We start from the raw sequence: 14,723 nt of genomic DNA, 5'->3' as shown, positions 1-14,723 counted from the left end.
GGTTTTACAAACTGCATGTATATGTCAGATTGCTCAATTTGTGAACAGGTAAAGCATTTTGGATTACAACTTCCATGGATCACATGGTTGCCAGATTTACTAGGATTAAACCAGCCTCAAAGCTGGAGCAGCTGCTTGTGAGACCAGCTCCTTGGCATTTTTTTTTTGTTGCCTTGGAATCCACATGCTTCCCAACATCCACACTATGTTCTGCAACCTTTATGCTGTATTTGTAGCAGTAAAAGTTTCCAATCCAAGACTTGCACATGACTCTTGATGGTCATATCTATGAGTCCTGCAGTCCTGCAGTCCTGGCTCAGGAATTGCGGAAAACATCTCACCCTGTTTATGGACTGCGCAGTTCAATGAATTAGCTGTGAGATAATGTGTACTTGGAATTCTGTGCTTTTTGTCTTTATAATTGCAACTTGACAGAAACAGACCTGGGCTTGATCTGTTTTGAAAGCAGAAGCAGGTTAGTGGCAGAATTTGTAAAAGACCCCTGCAGCTTGTTCAATGTGAGATAGACCCAGCTGTTGTGTAGCAGGAGTCTTGTTTACCTCTGTGTAAAACAGCAGATTCCTCCAGTCAAGTCTGGAGCTCTGCTTTGCTGTGCTGCTGCTCAGGGGCTGGCGCACTCTGCTGTCAGTGACGTCTGTCTGCTGGACTTTGGTCCTGCCCCCTCCCTCCCCAGGAGGAGTTCAGCCACCCTGTGGAGAGCCTGGCCCTCACCGTCGATGAAGTCATCAACGTGCGCAAGGTACTGGTGAAGGCAGAGATGGAGAAGTTCCTGCAGAGTAAGGAGCTGTACAACAACCTGAGGAAAGGCAAGGTGAGGATCTGAGGCACGAGTGTGGGGGACTGGATCAGGGTTCGAGCCATACTGAGAATGGGAATATCCTGGAAGAGCCTGCTGCAGCCCGGTGTTCAAGCTGATGCTTTTGATTGGTGATAAAATGATTCACATAGCAAAGCTGCTGAAGCAATAGGAAGAAGATAATTTGTTTTTTTTTTAAAAACAACATTGGCTTTATTCTCTACCTCTGGCAAGTCAAAGAAAACTGTACAGCTGTGCAAGTTCCCAGTCCTGGTCCTGGTGACTCACACACCTGCTGGTCTTCATTCCAGCCCACCTTCATGAGATCACTGAAGCCTTAATTGATCTAAGAAGCTGTGTCATTGGAACATTTACATTTCGTTTTGTTTTGGATTTTATTTCACTTACAAAAAACACTGGTTAAAGCCCCATCGTGAGTCGTATTCTCATTAAGTCAGTGAAGGGTCTGAACGTGTGACTGAGGGATCAGCTGGAACACCATCCAGTAGGTGTGATGGTCACCAGGACCAGCACTGGGAACCACTGATGAAGAGTAAACATGGGGTGAGCAGGCCATACAGATCTCACACAGAGAGCCCCCACAAAGTTCTTAGAATGAAAACACTTCAGCATGGCCACAGATATTGGGCAGAGGAAGGCTGTTGACCGCTGAGGTGTGGAGCTGTGTTGGCTCGTCAGATTGAGCTCAATGTGTTGCTCAATGTGAGTCAGTGAGCACTTAATCCAATAACTGTTAACACACGAGCCTGTGAAACAGAGCACACAGCCACCGCAGCTCTCGATATGCCTTGTGTCTTTGGGGGTCTTCTGACGGGGGCCCGGACGTGCTGCGCAGTCCCTCCGTGCGCTCATGTGGAGGTGCTTGTGCCCACACAGGTGTGCTGCTGCTGCAGAGCGAAGTTCCCACTCTTCTCCTGGCCATCCACGTGTCTCTTGTGCAGAAGGTAAGTGGAACGATGTGGGAAAGCAAAGCGAGAATCGGCCAATAAACACAAACAGGTGCAGATCTCTAATGAAGTGAGCTGGCAGGGGTGTTCCCTGCAGCTTTGTAAAGAAAGCCAGTCTGGGTGGCCTTGAATCGTGTTCACAGTACGTTCTCTATCAAGAACAGGCAGGGTAATAAGTAATTAATGGGTAATAAATCAGTGAGCAGTTTGAAAGCAAATGCAGTACAGTGCATGTCAGGGGAGAGCTACAGAGTCTTGCTGTTTTCATTTCAAATGATCTCTGAACTATTTCACCAGACAAATACCCTGCTTCAGTGGTCAGAACAAAATTGTTACCAGCGTTTAGAAACAGCAGCCTTACATGATCAGTGAGCTGGGAGAGCAGCAGATCCGAGCAGTTCAACAGCCAGTCGGGTCCTGCAGATAAATCCAAGCTGTTATGTCAAGCCGCCTTGCTAAGAGAGCGTTTCTGCTGAGAAAGTGTGGACAGTGTGATGAGTAGCAGTCTTGTCCTGCTCACTGGTACTGCCTTTCTGTTTTTTGGGTTTTTTTTTTCTGACAGATCGGTGTGTGGATCATGCAGTGTGAAGGTAGGCATGATTTCAATTACAGATGTCTTATACAAATCTTAGAAAACACTGCAGTGCAAGATCAAAAGTAATAAGGCAATAAGGTGGTGCCAATCAAAAGAAGAAAAACAATCCTGTGAGTTTCCTTGTTTAAACAATCATTCGAACCCCCTCATTCATACATACTTCACAGCCTACCTGCATTGGTCGGCTGTTTATCTGTTGGAGATTATCTGATGTGTAATGGTTCAATTTAGTAGTCTTTCTATTAATAAGGGTTAATGGTCCTTATTTAGTCTTTGTGCACATTGTGAGCCTTCTTCCCAGTACAGAGAACATTCTGGACCTTAAGGAAATATCCTACGCTAATAGGCTGAAAGAACCAAAGCTTTTTATTTTTGAACAGACAAGACTGTGAGGGGACAACTACAACTACAACTATTCAAAATCACAAAGGGCAAACTGTGACAAAGTCAACCCAGAAGACTTAGGACATTGAACTGTCCGAACGAACACTGAAACAAGAACCAGAGGACACAACTGGAAACGACATGGAAGTGCATTTAAGACTGAGAACAGGAGGCACTGCTTTATCCAGAGGGTTGTGGGGGTATGGAACAAGCTGCCCTGCCATGTTGTTGAAGCCAACACCCTAGCCTCTTTCAGGAAACAACTGGATGAGCTCCTTAGATCAATTAACTATTAAAACCAAAAGGGCTGGATGGCTGAATGTCTTCCTATTGTTTGTTATTATTCTTATGTTTCCCACAAAGCAACTTGGGACCAATGTAGTGGGTAGTGGTAATGTAGACCAATATGTAGTATTGCATTGCATTTTGTATAATATATGCATAATGTAAGTACGTTACGCCAAATCATTCATGTAAATTATCCTTAAACATGAAACATTCCTGGTGTGGTCATCTCCTCTAACCCGCCCACCCACTGGCCTCCTGAACCTCTGATTGGAGGAGCAGGATGTCCCTCGCTGACATCACTCTCCAAGGCTGCAGGTGACGGGGAAGTCACAGGGGCCAGTTTTCGCCAGAAGAGTCTACTGTGCAGTGCTCCATGGGAAATCCTTTCTCCGCTGACCAGTCACATGACCCAGACTTGAACTTGCGATGGACGGGATGTATCTTTAACCTGTACTGGGAGCACAATCTAACTGATCGAGAGCCCTCGGGAGCCCCTGCGCAATGAACGCTTGTATCCGAATTTTATAATCTGCGTGCTTGATTCCCCATCACATGCGTTGCTGTGCAGTTGAAAGTGGGAGACTATAACCTAACCTGTGCGGAGGTGCTTCCCACTGTTTTAACTAGTACCTCTGCGAGGCGGCAGTGAGTGGTGGTGTCAGTGTGGTCTTCTTTGTTGTGCAGATGAAGATCCCCTCCAAGAAGCTGGCCCACATTCCGGTCTACACCGTGGGCTTTGAGAGTGGCACAGTCAGCCACCCCAGGAAGGGAGAGGTCTTTCAGTAAGTTACCTGGCGAGCCCTGGCTCCTGTCCCTCCTGCCACTATATCTAGGACAACTGCAATAGGGAATGAACATTTATATTGTTAGAATATCAAAATATTAATATGATCCGAAAAACCAACTTTCCTCTTCCCGGCTTTGGGAAACACCAAGAGATTATTAATATTCCTACCTAGAATTCATGGCAAATCGTACGCCTGCAGTCGCCATGATCCTGAAAGGTATCCCCAGACAGGTTGTCTTTCTCTCACGAGGACGCTGATGTGATGCTCCTCACAGCGCTTCTTCCCTGCTCTTTCTCCAGGTCCCTGCGGAGCCTGACGAGCCGCTCGGTGGAAGAGGAGTTCCCCCACCTCTACGCCAACGGCTGCAGCCTGAAGGACATCTGCTCGGAGTGCGCCAAGTTCGTGGGCGACGTCATCACCTCCAGCCGGAAGAGCTTGGACATCCTGAACAACACTCCCAAGAAAGCCCAGGCCGTCAGGGTGGGCCCTGGGAGAGGTGCCAAGTTCCAATAAAGTGCTTGCCTTTCACGCCATACGCCCTCCCTGAAAGAAAAACATAGCGCCATTTGTGTACTGAAATAAACCTCGATGTTCCTCTTCTGGCATGGTACGAGTTACCGCCGCGCGTGAATGTCTTCTGGTTCCCACGACAAACGCCTCACGTTTGCGGCTGTTCTCTGCCTGAAGTTGTGATTCATTTGCTCCAGTCGCCTATTATAACCTCTTTTTCAAAACGTCATCGGAATACGTTTTAGACAGACTTGACCCCGCACGCGCAAAATAAACCCCCCCCAAGGGGAATTAGCACTTGACCCGTTGGGATGTGTTGGAGTCTGCCTTCCCCAGGACGTACTGTAAGTGCTGCTTTTGCGATGTGAGCGCTGGTTAAGAGGAGGGGTGAAGGTTTGTCACCCTAAAAGCGGGGCCAAAGAGAGAAGAAATGAGGAGCAAGGGAATGTGACCCTAAAATCCGTGGAGGTCATTGCCTCACAGTTGTTCTTCTTTATTTTGGACATCGAAAACTCCACGTGGAAAAACACAGCTTGCCACATCGTCGGTATCCAAATGAGAGTCTGCGAGCAGACCTGCTCTGTGTCTTGCGCCACCTGTTTCAACAAGAGCATCAAACGCAGAGGCGGTTGACATTAAGAGAAGCCACAAGGGGTGTCGGGGCTGTCTCTGTCGTCCCGCTGCAGAGAGCTGAGAGTTCACGCCGCCCGGCTGTGCAGGACCTGTGCAAAAGTGAAACTTTAGAAACTTTAGAGAACTTTAGAAATCATCTCGGGAAAGCTCTTCTGCTTCGTATGAGTATTGTCATCCAGGTGCTTCTGAAATCCCATGGTGAAAACATCTGTATCATAATTCAGTCTCTGTTGGGGGAAAATTTATTTTTTCTTTTTTTTTTTAATTTGTGGTTCAGAACGCAATGTCCAGTGTACAAAACAAAATCAATTTCATTCAGACCTCAGAATTTGAATGTCAGAATCATATTTTTATTGACTGGTGTACTCTATCACAATCCTTTTTTTGCTTTTTAAAATTTTGCTTTTCCAACTTATTTGGAGATTTTTCTTCTTTCTATCCTGAGTGGATGTGACCTGAACCGGTTACGTTTTATCTAGGTATTTTCCTCTGCAAGGAAGGATATTGAGAAAAATGATAGCTGCACTAATTTAGAAAGCTTCCACGTTGGCAGTATTTTGCTTTCACTGGCCAGTTTAAAGACATGATGGTGCAAAGCCTTTTTTCATGTCAGAACCCTGTAAACACTTAATAAAATTAAGCTGCAATAAATCTACATGGCCTGGCATCTGCGTTGTGACCATTTACAATCCACGTTACTTTTGATCAAGCAAACAATATACCATCATGGAGACCTGTAGTCAAGTCAGAATTGCTCAGCTTAACTCAGATGTTTCCCAAGAGTCTTGAGTCAGGTCCAGAGCTTCAGGATCCTTTAGCTGATATCACGAGTGAGTCTTGTTGACATGAGACACACGCGGGTCTGAATCCCAGCTATACCGAGTCAATGCAATTGTAAAAATATAAAATCTGTCTGAAAGAGACCCTTGATTCAAGCAAGTACAAGAATTTAATGCATTTCCTACATTTTTGCATGTACTGGAAATAAAACTAAAGAGAATAATTTTGAAACAGGAGAGTAAGAATAACCCTAAAAGCAGTATAGTATTTAATCATTGTCAGCAGGTATTTGCATTTGTATGAGGTCCCATAAAGTTATTCTGCTACAAATAAAGTTGCAACTCGTTTAATAAAAAACATTATAAAAAATCCATTTGCAAAATCCGTGTTCTCCCTTGAACATTCAATTTAGTCCTCGGCTGAGCATTCCCGAAGCTATGCTAGTAGGTGCATGATTAAAATATATTTTTCCACATAAATCGAGGTGCTAATCTAAAACAATGTTCACGATCACCAATTGCATGGTACAAGCACAAACTGCCTACCGACCCTTCAAGATCTTCACTACAGCAGTTATATTTTTTGTTTGTTCTGTCAAACGTTCATACTTCTTCCAAGGTCACTGAATGTTTCTGGGTGTGGCACCTTAGTGTATATCACTTCATTGAATACAGTACATAAAACCTGGAAAAGAGCTTTGTTCAACTGAGCAAAAGCTTGCATCAGACAAGACATTGACAAGACATTCACACAGCATGCTGTGCAACTCTGCTGTAGGCTTATCCACACAGTTATCAATCTAATGAATGATAATGACAGTAAGAGCAACCACCATCATCATTTTACTTCTTTATACACAATGGTGTTAACAAAACACAATGAGATAGCTATTAAATAGAGAGCTAGAAACTATTTTCTAAAAAAATATCCTTTTTACTTTAAATAACTCTCAAACTCTTGGATGAATGGCTGCAAAAGTGTTTTAAATTCCGTTTCAGTTCCCACAGCATGAAGGAACACGCTGGTCTTTTTGAAGACTGGAGTGTTCCTGAGGGTCAGGGTAATTTGTCAAGTCTACCATAATTCTGCCAAGCACGATCAGATGTTGTGCATTTTTATGCCACTAGGTGGCAATAGTGACCCACAAACTTGAACAACATTTGCTGCGCTCTGTTTTTAAATGCGCTTCAAGAGTCAACGACAGATCTTCTGGATCAATATTAAGTGACTGTGGGACGTCGCCGAGACTACACAGTCAAGACTTGACAATGCAGTGTATATGTCACTTGAAGTAAAGTCTGCACTTACTATACAATTTCAAGGCAAGAGACTCGATCAAGCCTGGTCGCAGGTCCAGATTGCTGACCACTCATCTAAAACTATCACCAAAGTTATAGTAACTGTGATCACGTGAGAGAGATTTGCTATTGTTATTTTTACTTTATGGAAATACTATTGCAAGCGTGAGAAGGCCCGTCTTGAGTAAAGAATTATTTCCTATTCTCAGTACCAAATAAATTCCCCTCCCTGGTTGTGGCACTGGTTTTGTGTCGTGATTGTGCTACCCAGTGTGAAACCACCTTCAGCCTTACACCTTCAAATCTCTATCCTTTCAACTCAGTTTTGATCGAGATGGAAATGACTTAGCGCCCTTAAACTGTCCCTATCTGATAAACACCTGAGGCAAGGGGTGCTCTCTTCTTGAACTCTTTCCACAGCTTTTTTTGTTGTTGTTGTTGTTGTTGTTGTTGTTTTTGTGGTGCCGTGTGATGGCCAAAACTAACAACGCCATCCCAAGTAAAAGTCAGTCATTGAGAAAACACTTGGAAGCCCTCGAGTGCTAGAGGTCTCCTTAATGGAGCGCATTACTTGCTTCATTGATCGACAGCACGCCAGTTGTGTGTGTAATTGCGACACATCGCGTTAGCCGCCGGTCCCCGGCCGCGTCTGGATGGTTTTCGGCTGGCTGGTCGGGGTCATGGCCCGGAGCCCCCCCGCCCACATGCGCCGACCCGCAGCCGGACACGTGTAGTTCAGGAGCAGGTATTTTTTGACAGGAGAGGCCCTTCCTCCTTATGAATAATAAACAGCCCCGTTTCCACGATTGGCCGCCGTCTCACCCTGCCCCGTTGTAAAGTTTTTACCCCCCTCCCTCCCCACCACCCTTCTCCTCTCCTCGGCTTTCCTTCATGAATAAATAAAAAAGTCGGTCTAACCTCTTATTTTCCTTCGCGAGTCAACTCGACTTCCAGCGCACTTTTCTGCTCAATGGGTATGTGGGTGTGACGGGTTTTGCTTGTAACTTGGCGCTGATAAAGAAGGGAAAGAAAAAGTTGAACAACTATGACGGGCGTAGTTTAAAAAACGACCACGATGGCCGTCTGGACGAGAGCTGATAAGAACGGACTTCTGGACCTTCTGCTCCGGGACCGCTGGATTAGGGTCCTGGCAGAACTCACCCGTGAGACCCTAACTTTGACAGCGGATGCCGAGCCCATCGGACCGGGCGGCAGTGCGGATTACAGCCCCTCGCCGGGCCTGTGGAACGGGCTGTCGAACGGGACCGAGTCGGGCGGTCCGACCCGGACGCAGAGCCAGCACCCGAACCACGGCGCGCTGAGACGCACCGGGAGCCCGGCGGGCGGCGGGGTCAGTCGGGCTCAGACCGACACGGGCTACGCTTTCGGCAGCCCGGGCTCGGGCAGGATCGCTCAAGATAACGGCACCAGCTCCGACCTGGGCAGCCCCGGCTCCAGTTACGGCAGCCCCGGCTCAAGCTTCAGCAGCACCGGACCCCTGAGGCTGGGCGATACCCACCCCGGCTTGGAAAGTGCCGGCTCCGAGGCGGTGCGGAGAGTGCGAGTGGTGAAACAGGAGTCCGGCGGGCTCGGCATCAGCATCAAGGGGGGACGGGAGAACCGCATGCCCATTCTCATCTCCAAGATCTTCCCCGGGCTCGCCGCAGACCAGAGCCGGGCGCTGCGGGTCGGCGATGCCATCCTGTCGGTCAACGGCAACGACCTGCGGGAAGCCACGCACGATCAGGCCGTGCAGGCGCTGAAAAAGGCCGGCAAGGAGGTGACTCTGGAAGGTACGTGATCGCAGACGATCTCGGGGATTCACCTCGTTAGGCCACGGCGGTGGGTGGGAAAAGGTTTGTGCGCGGACTTCACCGGCTGGGACCGAAGTCGTGCGCGTAAAACTGGAAAGCGCGGAGGTTATTATTATGATTATTTTATTTTGTGTGTGTGTGCGCGCACAGAGATGAAGTAGCGAGACGAGCTTCTTTGAAGTGTTTTTGACTGCGGCATGCCTCAATCCGTCAACGAAACTCGGGGCTCACGGAGTGAGGGAATCAATTGCATTTAAGGGGGGATCGTAAATGCTTAAGATGCGAGTCAATTGGACAGATTTTTCGTGATGCAGGGTTCAGAAAATGTTGCTCCCTTGTTTTACACTGAATGCAGAAGTGCTTGTGGGATACCTTCATGCTCGAACTTGGGTCTACTGGGTACTTGAGCATTTCAGTGTATACTCGCCTTCTTTTAAAGATTTATACAAGCAAGACAGACGGCGCTACTCTGTTTATATTGCTGGTCGTTTCAAGATCCCGTCTAAGACCCTATTCCAGTCTTCAAATCCAAGCGCCTTTCTTCCTAAATCCCGTCGTTATCTGGAGGTGAGTGATCTGATGTACATGTTGAAACACCTCGCCGGCATGACACGCTCGTTACAGCGCCGCGAGGTTTGCAAAGGTGAGGCAGGTTGTTCTGGTGACTTCGACGTGTGTGGTTAATAACTGGAGCCACCGCCCTACTATTAATGAGCTTTTGATCGATCAATTAGTCCCCCTCCTCACACCAGCTGGTACCGAACTGCAGCGGTGTCTCTCTGTCGAGCTCCGACAGGAAGTACGTCGCCGTCAAACCCAGTGTTTTGGAGAACATTTCACAGCAGTCATTTGTTCTCGTGGTTAAACATTTCACGCATTTTTTTCCAGTGTACTTCCTACACGGTGTTCTGGTATAAGTGTGTGTGTGTGTGGGGGGGGATTTTATAGAAATATTTTGCGCTGATCTACTTTGTCCTTCTTTGCGTAGCAGATAACAGTATGTACTGCCTTTCATCATGTTCTGGGCTCATAGTATAGCCTAGTTATCTGGAAAAATAGGACAGGAAACTCGTTCTGAGCCTTGTCCTTCGTTTTGAAGTTGCAGGAGACAGTTTCTCGTGCCATTTCTCCCACATTCACTGGAGTGTGTGACCTGAGGCGGGAGGCACAGGCTCCTACAGTGCTCCTCTTCACCGCTGTTCCTGCTGAGCCTGTATCTACAATGTAACACTTGGGTCTTGTCTGGGAAAGCAGACACCCTGCTGGAGGCATAGCAGTTAAAGCAGCCAGCATGTCCTTGGAGAGTGGGAGGAAGCTGAAACCCCCCCTTATTTGTGTGGCCTGACATGCAAACACCACACAAACGGTACCTCAGTTCAGAATCGAAGCCAGGATCCAAGAGCTGTGATGCGGCAGCCAGCGCTAACCTCCATGCCCTCATGTCGTCCCAACTGCAGGTCTGTGCGTCTGAAATAAAAACAGCCGGTGTGCTGTCCCTGCAGTTGTGCAGTACTTTCTGTCCACCCGTTTTCCAACCTCTTCTATCAGTGCGGTGCTGCTGGAGAGCCAGAGCCTATCTCGGCGAGCAGTGGGCGTAAGGCAGGGTACACCCTGGATGGGACACCAGTCCATCGCAGGGCACACACAGGCCCGAGCATGCTCACACTCGCACTGTGTCACCGGGGCCAAAGTAGCAGAAGCCAGTTAACCTATTAAGATATTTTTGGACTGGGGGAGGAAACCGGAGCATCCGGAGGAAACCCCAATAAACTCGGGGAGAACATGCAAACTCCGTGCAGATAGCACCCCAGCAACTGAACCCAGGGCCCCAGCGCTGCGAGAGGGAAATTCTCCCGCCCCCACCGTTCTTTCCATTAGACCCGTGTACCTTTCGTATTCAAGGAAAGCAATAAAGAATGCTTTTCCAAAATCGAGTGGCTCCTGTGTCTTATCCTAGAGTGCTGCTGTCCCCTGGTTTCAAATCCTCTTTAAATCATCGTGTAACTATTAAGGTCAAACTTTAGGTAGAAATGGAAGAAACTGACTTATGTTCTTTTATAATAGCAGAAGTCATGGAATGCGATCAGATTATATTCATCCGCAGTGTCCTCCCTAGCTCCTGGAATGGTTGCAGAGGACAAAATTTGGACCCTCTTGTCCGAATCCCGTCCTTTTTCACCGGGATGGACCCGGGCTCGGAGCCTGGCTTGTGCCTGAAGCTGTTGGCAGCTCCGTTGGTAATGACCCGGAGGGTTGATCCCACCGGCGCCCTGGCCTGACCTTCCCGGTACTCTTCCGGGATCGTCCCCTGCCCGCGCGCTGGCCGAATGAAGTCCGTGGTCACGGGTTCGAGTCTGGGCATCCCTGCTGGCCGTCACGATGGAGCTCGGTGTGCTGGGGCTGGAGGAGAGGAAGCAGTATGCTTCTCCGGGGGGACGCGCCAGTGCAATTAACCTGCTTAGGGACCCTTGGAACTTGTATTAAAAAAGAAAGGAGTGAAGTCGCAGAATGTGCCCCTGCACTACAGGCGCGCTGACGTATTTATAATTAGTTCTCCCGTTCTGTTACATAATACAGTCTTAACGGGCTAAGAGAAAGCGCTAATCTGGAATTAGCACTCCGTCGTTGCTGAGACACTCCTCTGCATTGGCCGAGGCTGGGGGTGGGGTTGGGGGTGTGCGACTTGATTTCTCGGTACCCTGCCCGAGGGCCTGTGTGCGTGGGTTTTGTTGCATTTATCGCTCTGTCGGAGGAGGTGGAACGTGGGGAAGACACTGAATATGATTGCTGTTTTACTGCATCTATTCCCAGGCCTGTTTCCATCCCTCCTTCTTTGCAAAGACTTACCTAACAGTCAGTTCCACTTACTCACCTAATCCATTTCATGCTTAACCCGTGCGACGGGAGACTGTCAGTTCTGTAATGATGCCAAAAGGGTGAGAAACTTGCTCTAACTGTTACTGTAAGATGATGGGTTTTAGATGAATCATGTTAAATAAAACACAGGTAGACCCCGGTGCTGTGATGCCCAGGTAGGGGAACCCCCAGGAGGTTGGGCTCAACTCAGGCGATCTCTGCATAGTCTCACCAGACACAGTCTCCTGAGGTCACTTTGTTTTCATGCTGTGTTTACTGGTAGTGTTCTTGTTTCAGCTGTTTTCGTATTTAGGATATCATACTGTATCTGGTTTGATAACGATGAATAAAATTGGTGCATTCTTGCTACAGATTTTAATCAATATTGGCTTTATTCTCTGTTAAACGCGTTTAGACAAAGTACAACCTTTCCTGCTTCCCTGCATGGTAGACTGAAATCATATAAATCATATAGCCCGATTGCCTGGGGTCTGAAACAGATTCCCTGGGTTCTTGAACAAAAAGAATCCATAGCTGGATGTGAATTTCAGATCCGTAAGTTCCTCTAGTAACTGACTGAGGAAGATCTTCTCTCTGGTAACCTTTATTACGTTTTTACGTGCAGAAACCAATTTTGAAATGGCCCATAGGTGTAATTGAACGAGTGACTTGTTAGCTCGGTTGAATGCCTTGTGTTCTGTGCACCAGTATTGGTAAAGAGCTGACAAAGGTGTTAACTGTTGAACACGACTGCTGTTAAGATTTGGCACAAGATTAAGAGGAAAACGGTATTGGCAGAGATCATTGGAAAAGAAGGTAAAGAGCAGAAAATCATAAGGGTAGGGGTGTTAGGTTGTCCCTAGTGCAGATCAGCCTTGCTTCTGTGAAAGGCTGTCACGGAAATTATGTTTAGTATTTGGGGATTTTATTAAGTTTAGGCAACTTACAGTACAATATATTTCACTCTGGCAGCTGCAAGAATGGAACAAATGTACACTCCTGTGAATTTGTCTTAGTCTGTGTTGTTCTGCAGAGATCTTATACTGAATTTCTATCCACTTTGTTTTAGGATAAAAGCTTATCCTAACAGGGCTGTACTTTGTAGTCTTGCAAGTGATGTTCTGTATCTGTAGAAATGAACAAATGTTGCTCTTGTATAGCTGACCTGACTGATTGTGCCTCAAGCAGTGCGGATTGTCCTACACTGATTTGCCTGAATATCCGATCGGTAAATGGATCCGTAGGTCTGACGGAACTCCAGAAGGAGTCCTTTGTTGGATTAAGTGGCCCAGGATACGAAATTAGGAAATACATTAAGTTTAGCCCATTTGTTTTGGTGAACAAATGCTTGGTTTCTAAACAGATTACCACGAATACTGACTGGTGGCAGATCTGTAATACCCAGATTATTAAAACTAAATCCCCTTTCATTAAAAGGGCTGCTTAATCCCTATTTTATTCATTCCTTGTTTTTTTATTGACCTCTTTATCCTGAAGCAGATGTTTCTCCACTTAAAGATTTCCTAATGCTGGGAGCCAGAAGTCAAAATGGCCGTCGTGGGAACCAACCGTCCCTGACTCGATGTGATTTGTTTGTAGAATTTGTTTAGCCAAATGAGTTGGCTACAGATTCATCTGCTGCCACAGAGACTGGGATTTGCATATTGAAAGCGAATGGTATTTGACATTAAAAAACGCTCACAACAATGAGAACAGGAACAAAGCTGCAGGGGTTTAATTATTGTTGCTACCTTACCCAATCGATTCTTGTTCCTCAGTCAGAAAAAGGGGTGGTCATTTTTGCATTCTTGATTCCATCTTCATGCTATGTTCAGTCCTAAGATATGATTTTACACTCTTATTTCTGCCCAAAGTCATTCTTTTAATTTTTATGCCTTTCTTTCATTCAGAGCTTGAATAGTCTTGGATCATTTGTAGTTTGTTAAATGACTTTTGTGTTTGAAGGCTCAAGGATTCACATCCTCAAATACCGGCAACATTCTTCAAACTAGACACTGCAAAATGGACGACCTGATCTTTCATCGACTGCAAAGAGACGTGCAGGGATGGTGGGTTTGAAGTCTGTGCCTCAGCAGCTCAGCTGGGTGACTTCTTATGGACTCCCAAAGACCGAAATCTCATTCTAAAATACACTGCTGTTAACCTTGAAGAAGAGCATTGAGTTAGATTTGTCAATAGCCTAGATGTATATGAATATTTTGAAAGAAGGCCTCTCTTATTGCCTGTTCTCGCCAGGAACATGTTTTTCAACAAAACCCCCATTTCTAGGCACTTGTTTTTTTTGCACAGGTTCCAAGTTGGATGATGAAATGCTTATTAATAAAGGTGAGATAAGAGCCGCGTGCTGTTAAACAGCTTTCAGTGCCTGTCAGTTGGGAATGCAGCTTGCACAAAAATCAGGAAATTCTTCCCAGGTTTCCTTGATTTATTGCTGAGCTGCAATTTCAATGTTGAGAAGAAACTTTTTTGGGGGGGTATTTTTTGAAGCATTTCACTTCTGTCCCCCAGAATTGTTTACTTACTGGAAGTCCTAATTTCTGCCCGATAGCTCTAAGGGACCAGGAAGATACAAAAGACCGAGATTCAAACAATTTTATTTTAACACGTCTTATTGAAGCCTCCTGTAGGTCAATGCACAGCTCGTCTAGCATTTCGTCGTGTTGTGTAAGACCTAAAACCTGACTAAAGCACTGACAGCAATTAGTAGAGAGACAAAGTAGTTTCAAGTGGACAGAATGCAAAAGAATACAATACTTTTGCTGTTCATTGTGGAACCCAGTTTAACGTAGTGCATAGCCAATAGTAGTTTAAAGGCTTTTTATAATAAATTCCAAGAGCAGGCCAAGACTCTTGTTACCTAATATAGTCATAGACTATTGTATTTTGATGTTCCTCTCGGAGTGTGTGAATTACTGCGTGTTGTTCATTTTGCTGCGGTCTGCGTAACGTATGTTTAGAAATCTGCCTAAAA

The 14,723-nt window shown here is 46.3% G+C and overlaps 2 protein-coding genes across 5 annotated transcripts in view; both read left to right on the top strand.

Moving 5' to 3' along the window:
• The window catches only part of spire2 (spire-type actin nucleation factor 2), a 31,000-nt gene extending 25,362 nt beyond the window's left edge, over positions 1-5,638 (top strand). For all 4 annotated transcript variants that reach the window (XM_088613711.1, XM_088613710.1, XM_088613709.1 and 1 more), the window contains exons 12-16: positions 695-832; positions 1,715-1,782; positions 2,348-2,375; positions 3,737-3,834; positions 4,140-5,638. In XM_088613711.1, the coding sequence (XP_088469837.1) occupies positions 695-832; positions 1,715-1,782; positions 2,348-2,375; positions 3,737-3,834; positions 4,140-4,353 (546 nt within the window). In that variant the 3' untranslated portion in view covers positions 4,354-5,638. The remainder of the gene's footprint in view (positions 1-694; positions 833-1,714; positions 1,783-2,347; positions 2,376-3,736; positions 3,835-4,139) is intronic.
• Positions 5,639-7,907: 2,269 nt separating this feature from the next.
• sntb2 (syntrophin, beta 2) overlaps positions 7,908-14,723 on the top strand; it is a 52,818-nt gene continuing 46,002 nt past the window's right edge. The window contains exon 1 of the mRNA XM_088614248.1: positions 7,908-8,854. Within this exon, the coding sequence (XP_088470374.1) occupies positions 8,137-8,854 (718 nt within the window). The 5' untranslated portion in view covers positions 7,908-8,136. The remainder of the gene's footprint in view (positions 8,855-14,723) is intronic.

This window comes from Lepisosteus platostomus, chromosome 20 (assembly GCF_059453375.1).
Source record: "Lepisosteus platostomus isolate fLepPlt1 chromosome 20, fLepPlt1.hap1, whole genome shotgun sequence".
Classification (NCBI taxonomy): domain Eukaryota; kingdom Metazoa; phylum Chordata; class Actinopteri; order Semionotiformes; family Lepisosteidae; genus Lepisosteus; species Lepisosteus platostomus.
This window is presented reverse-complemented; position numbering and strand designations above follow the sequence as displayed.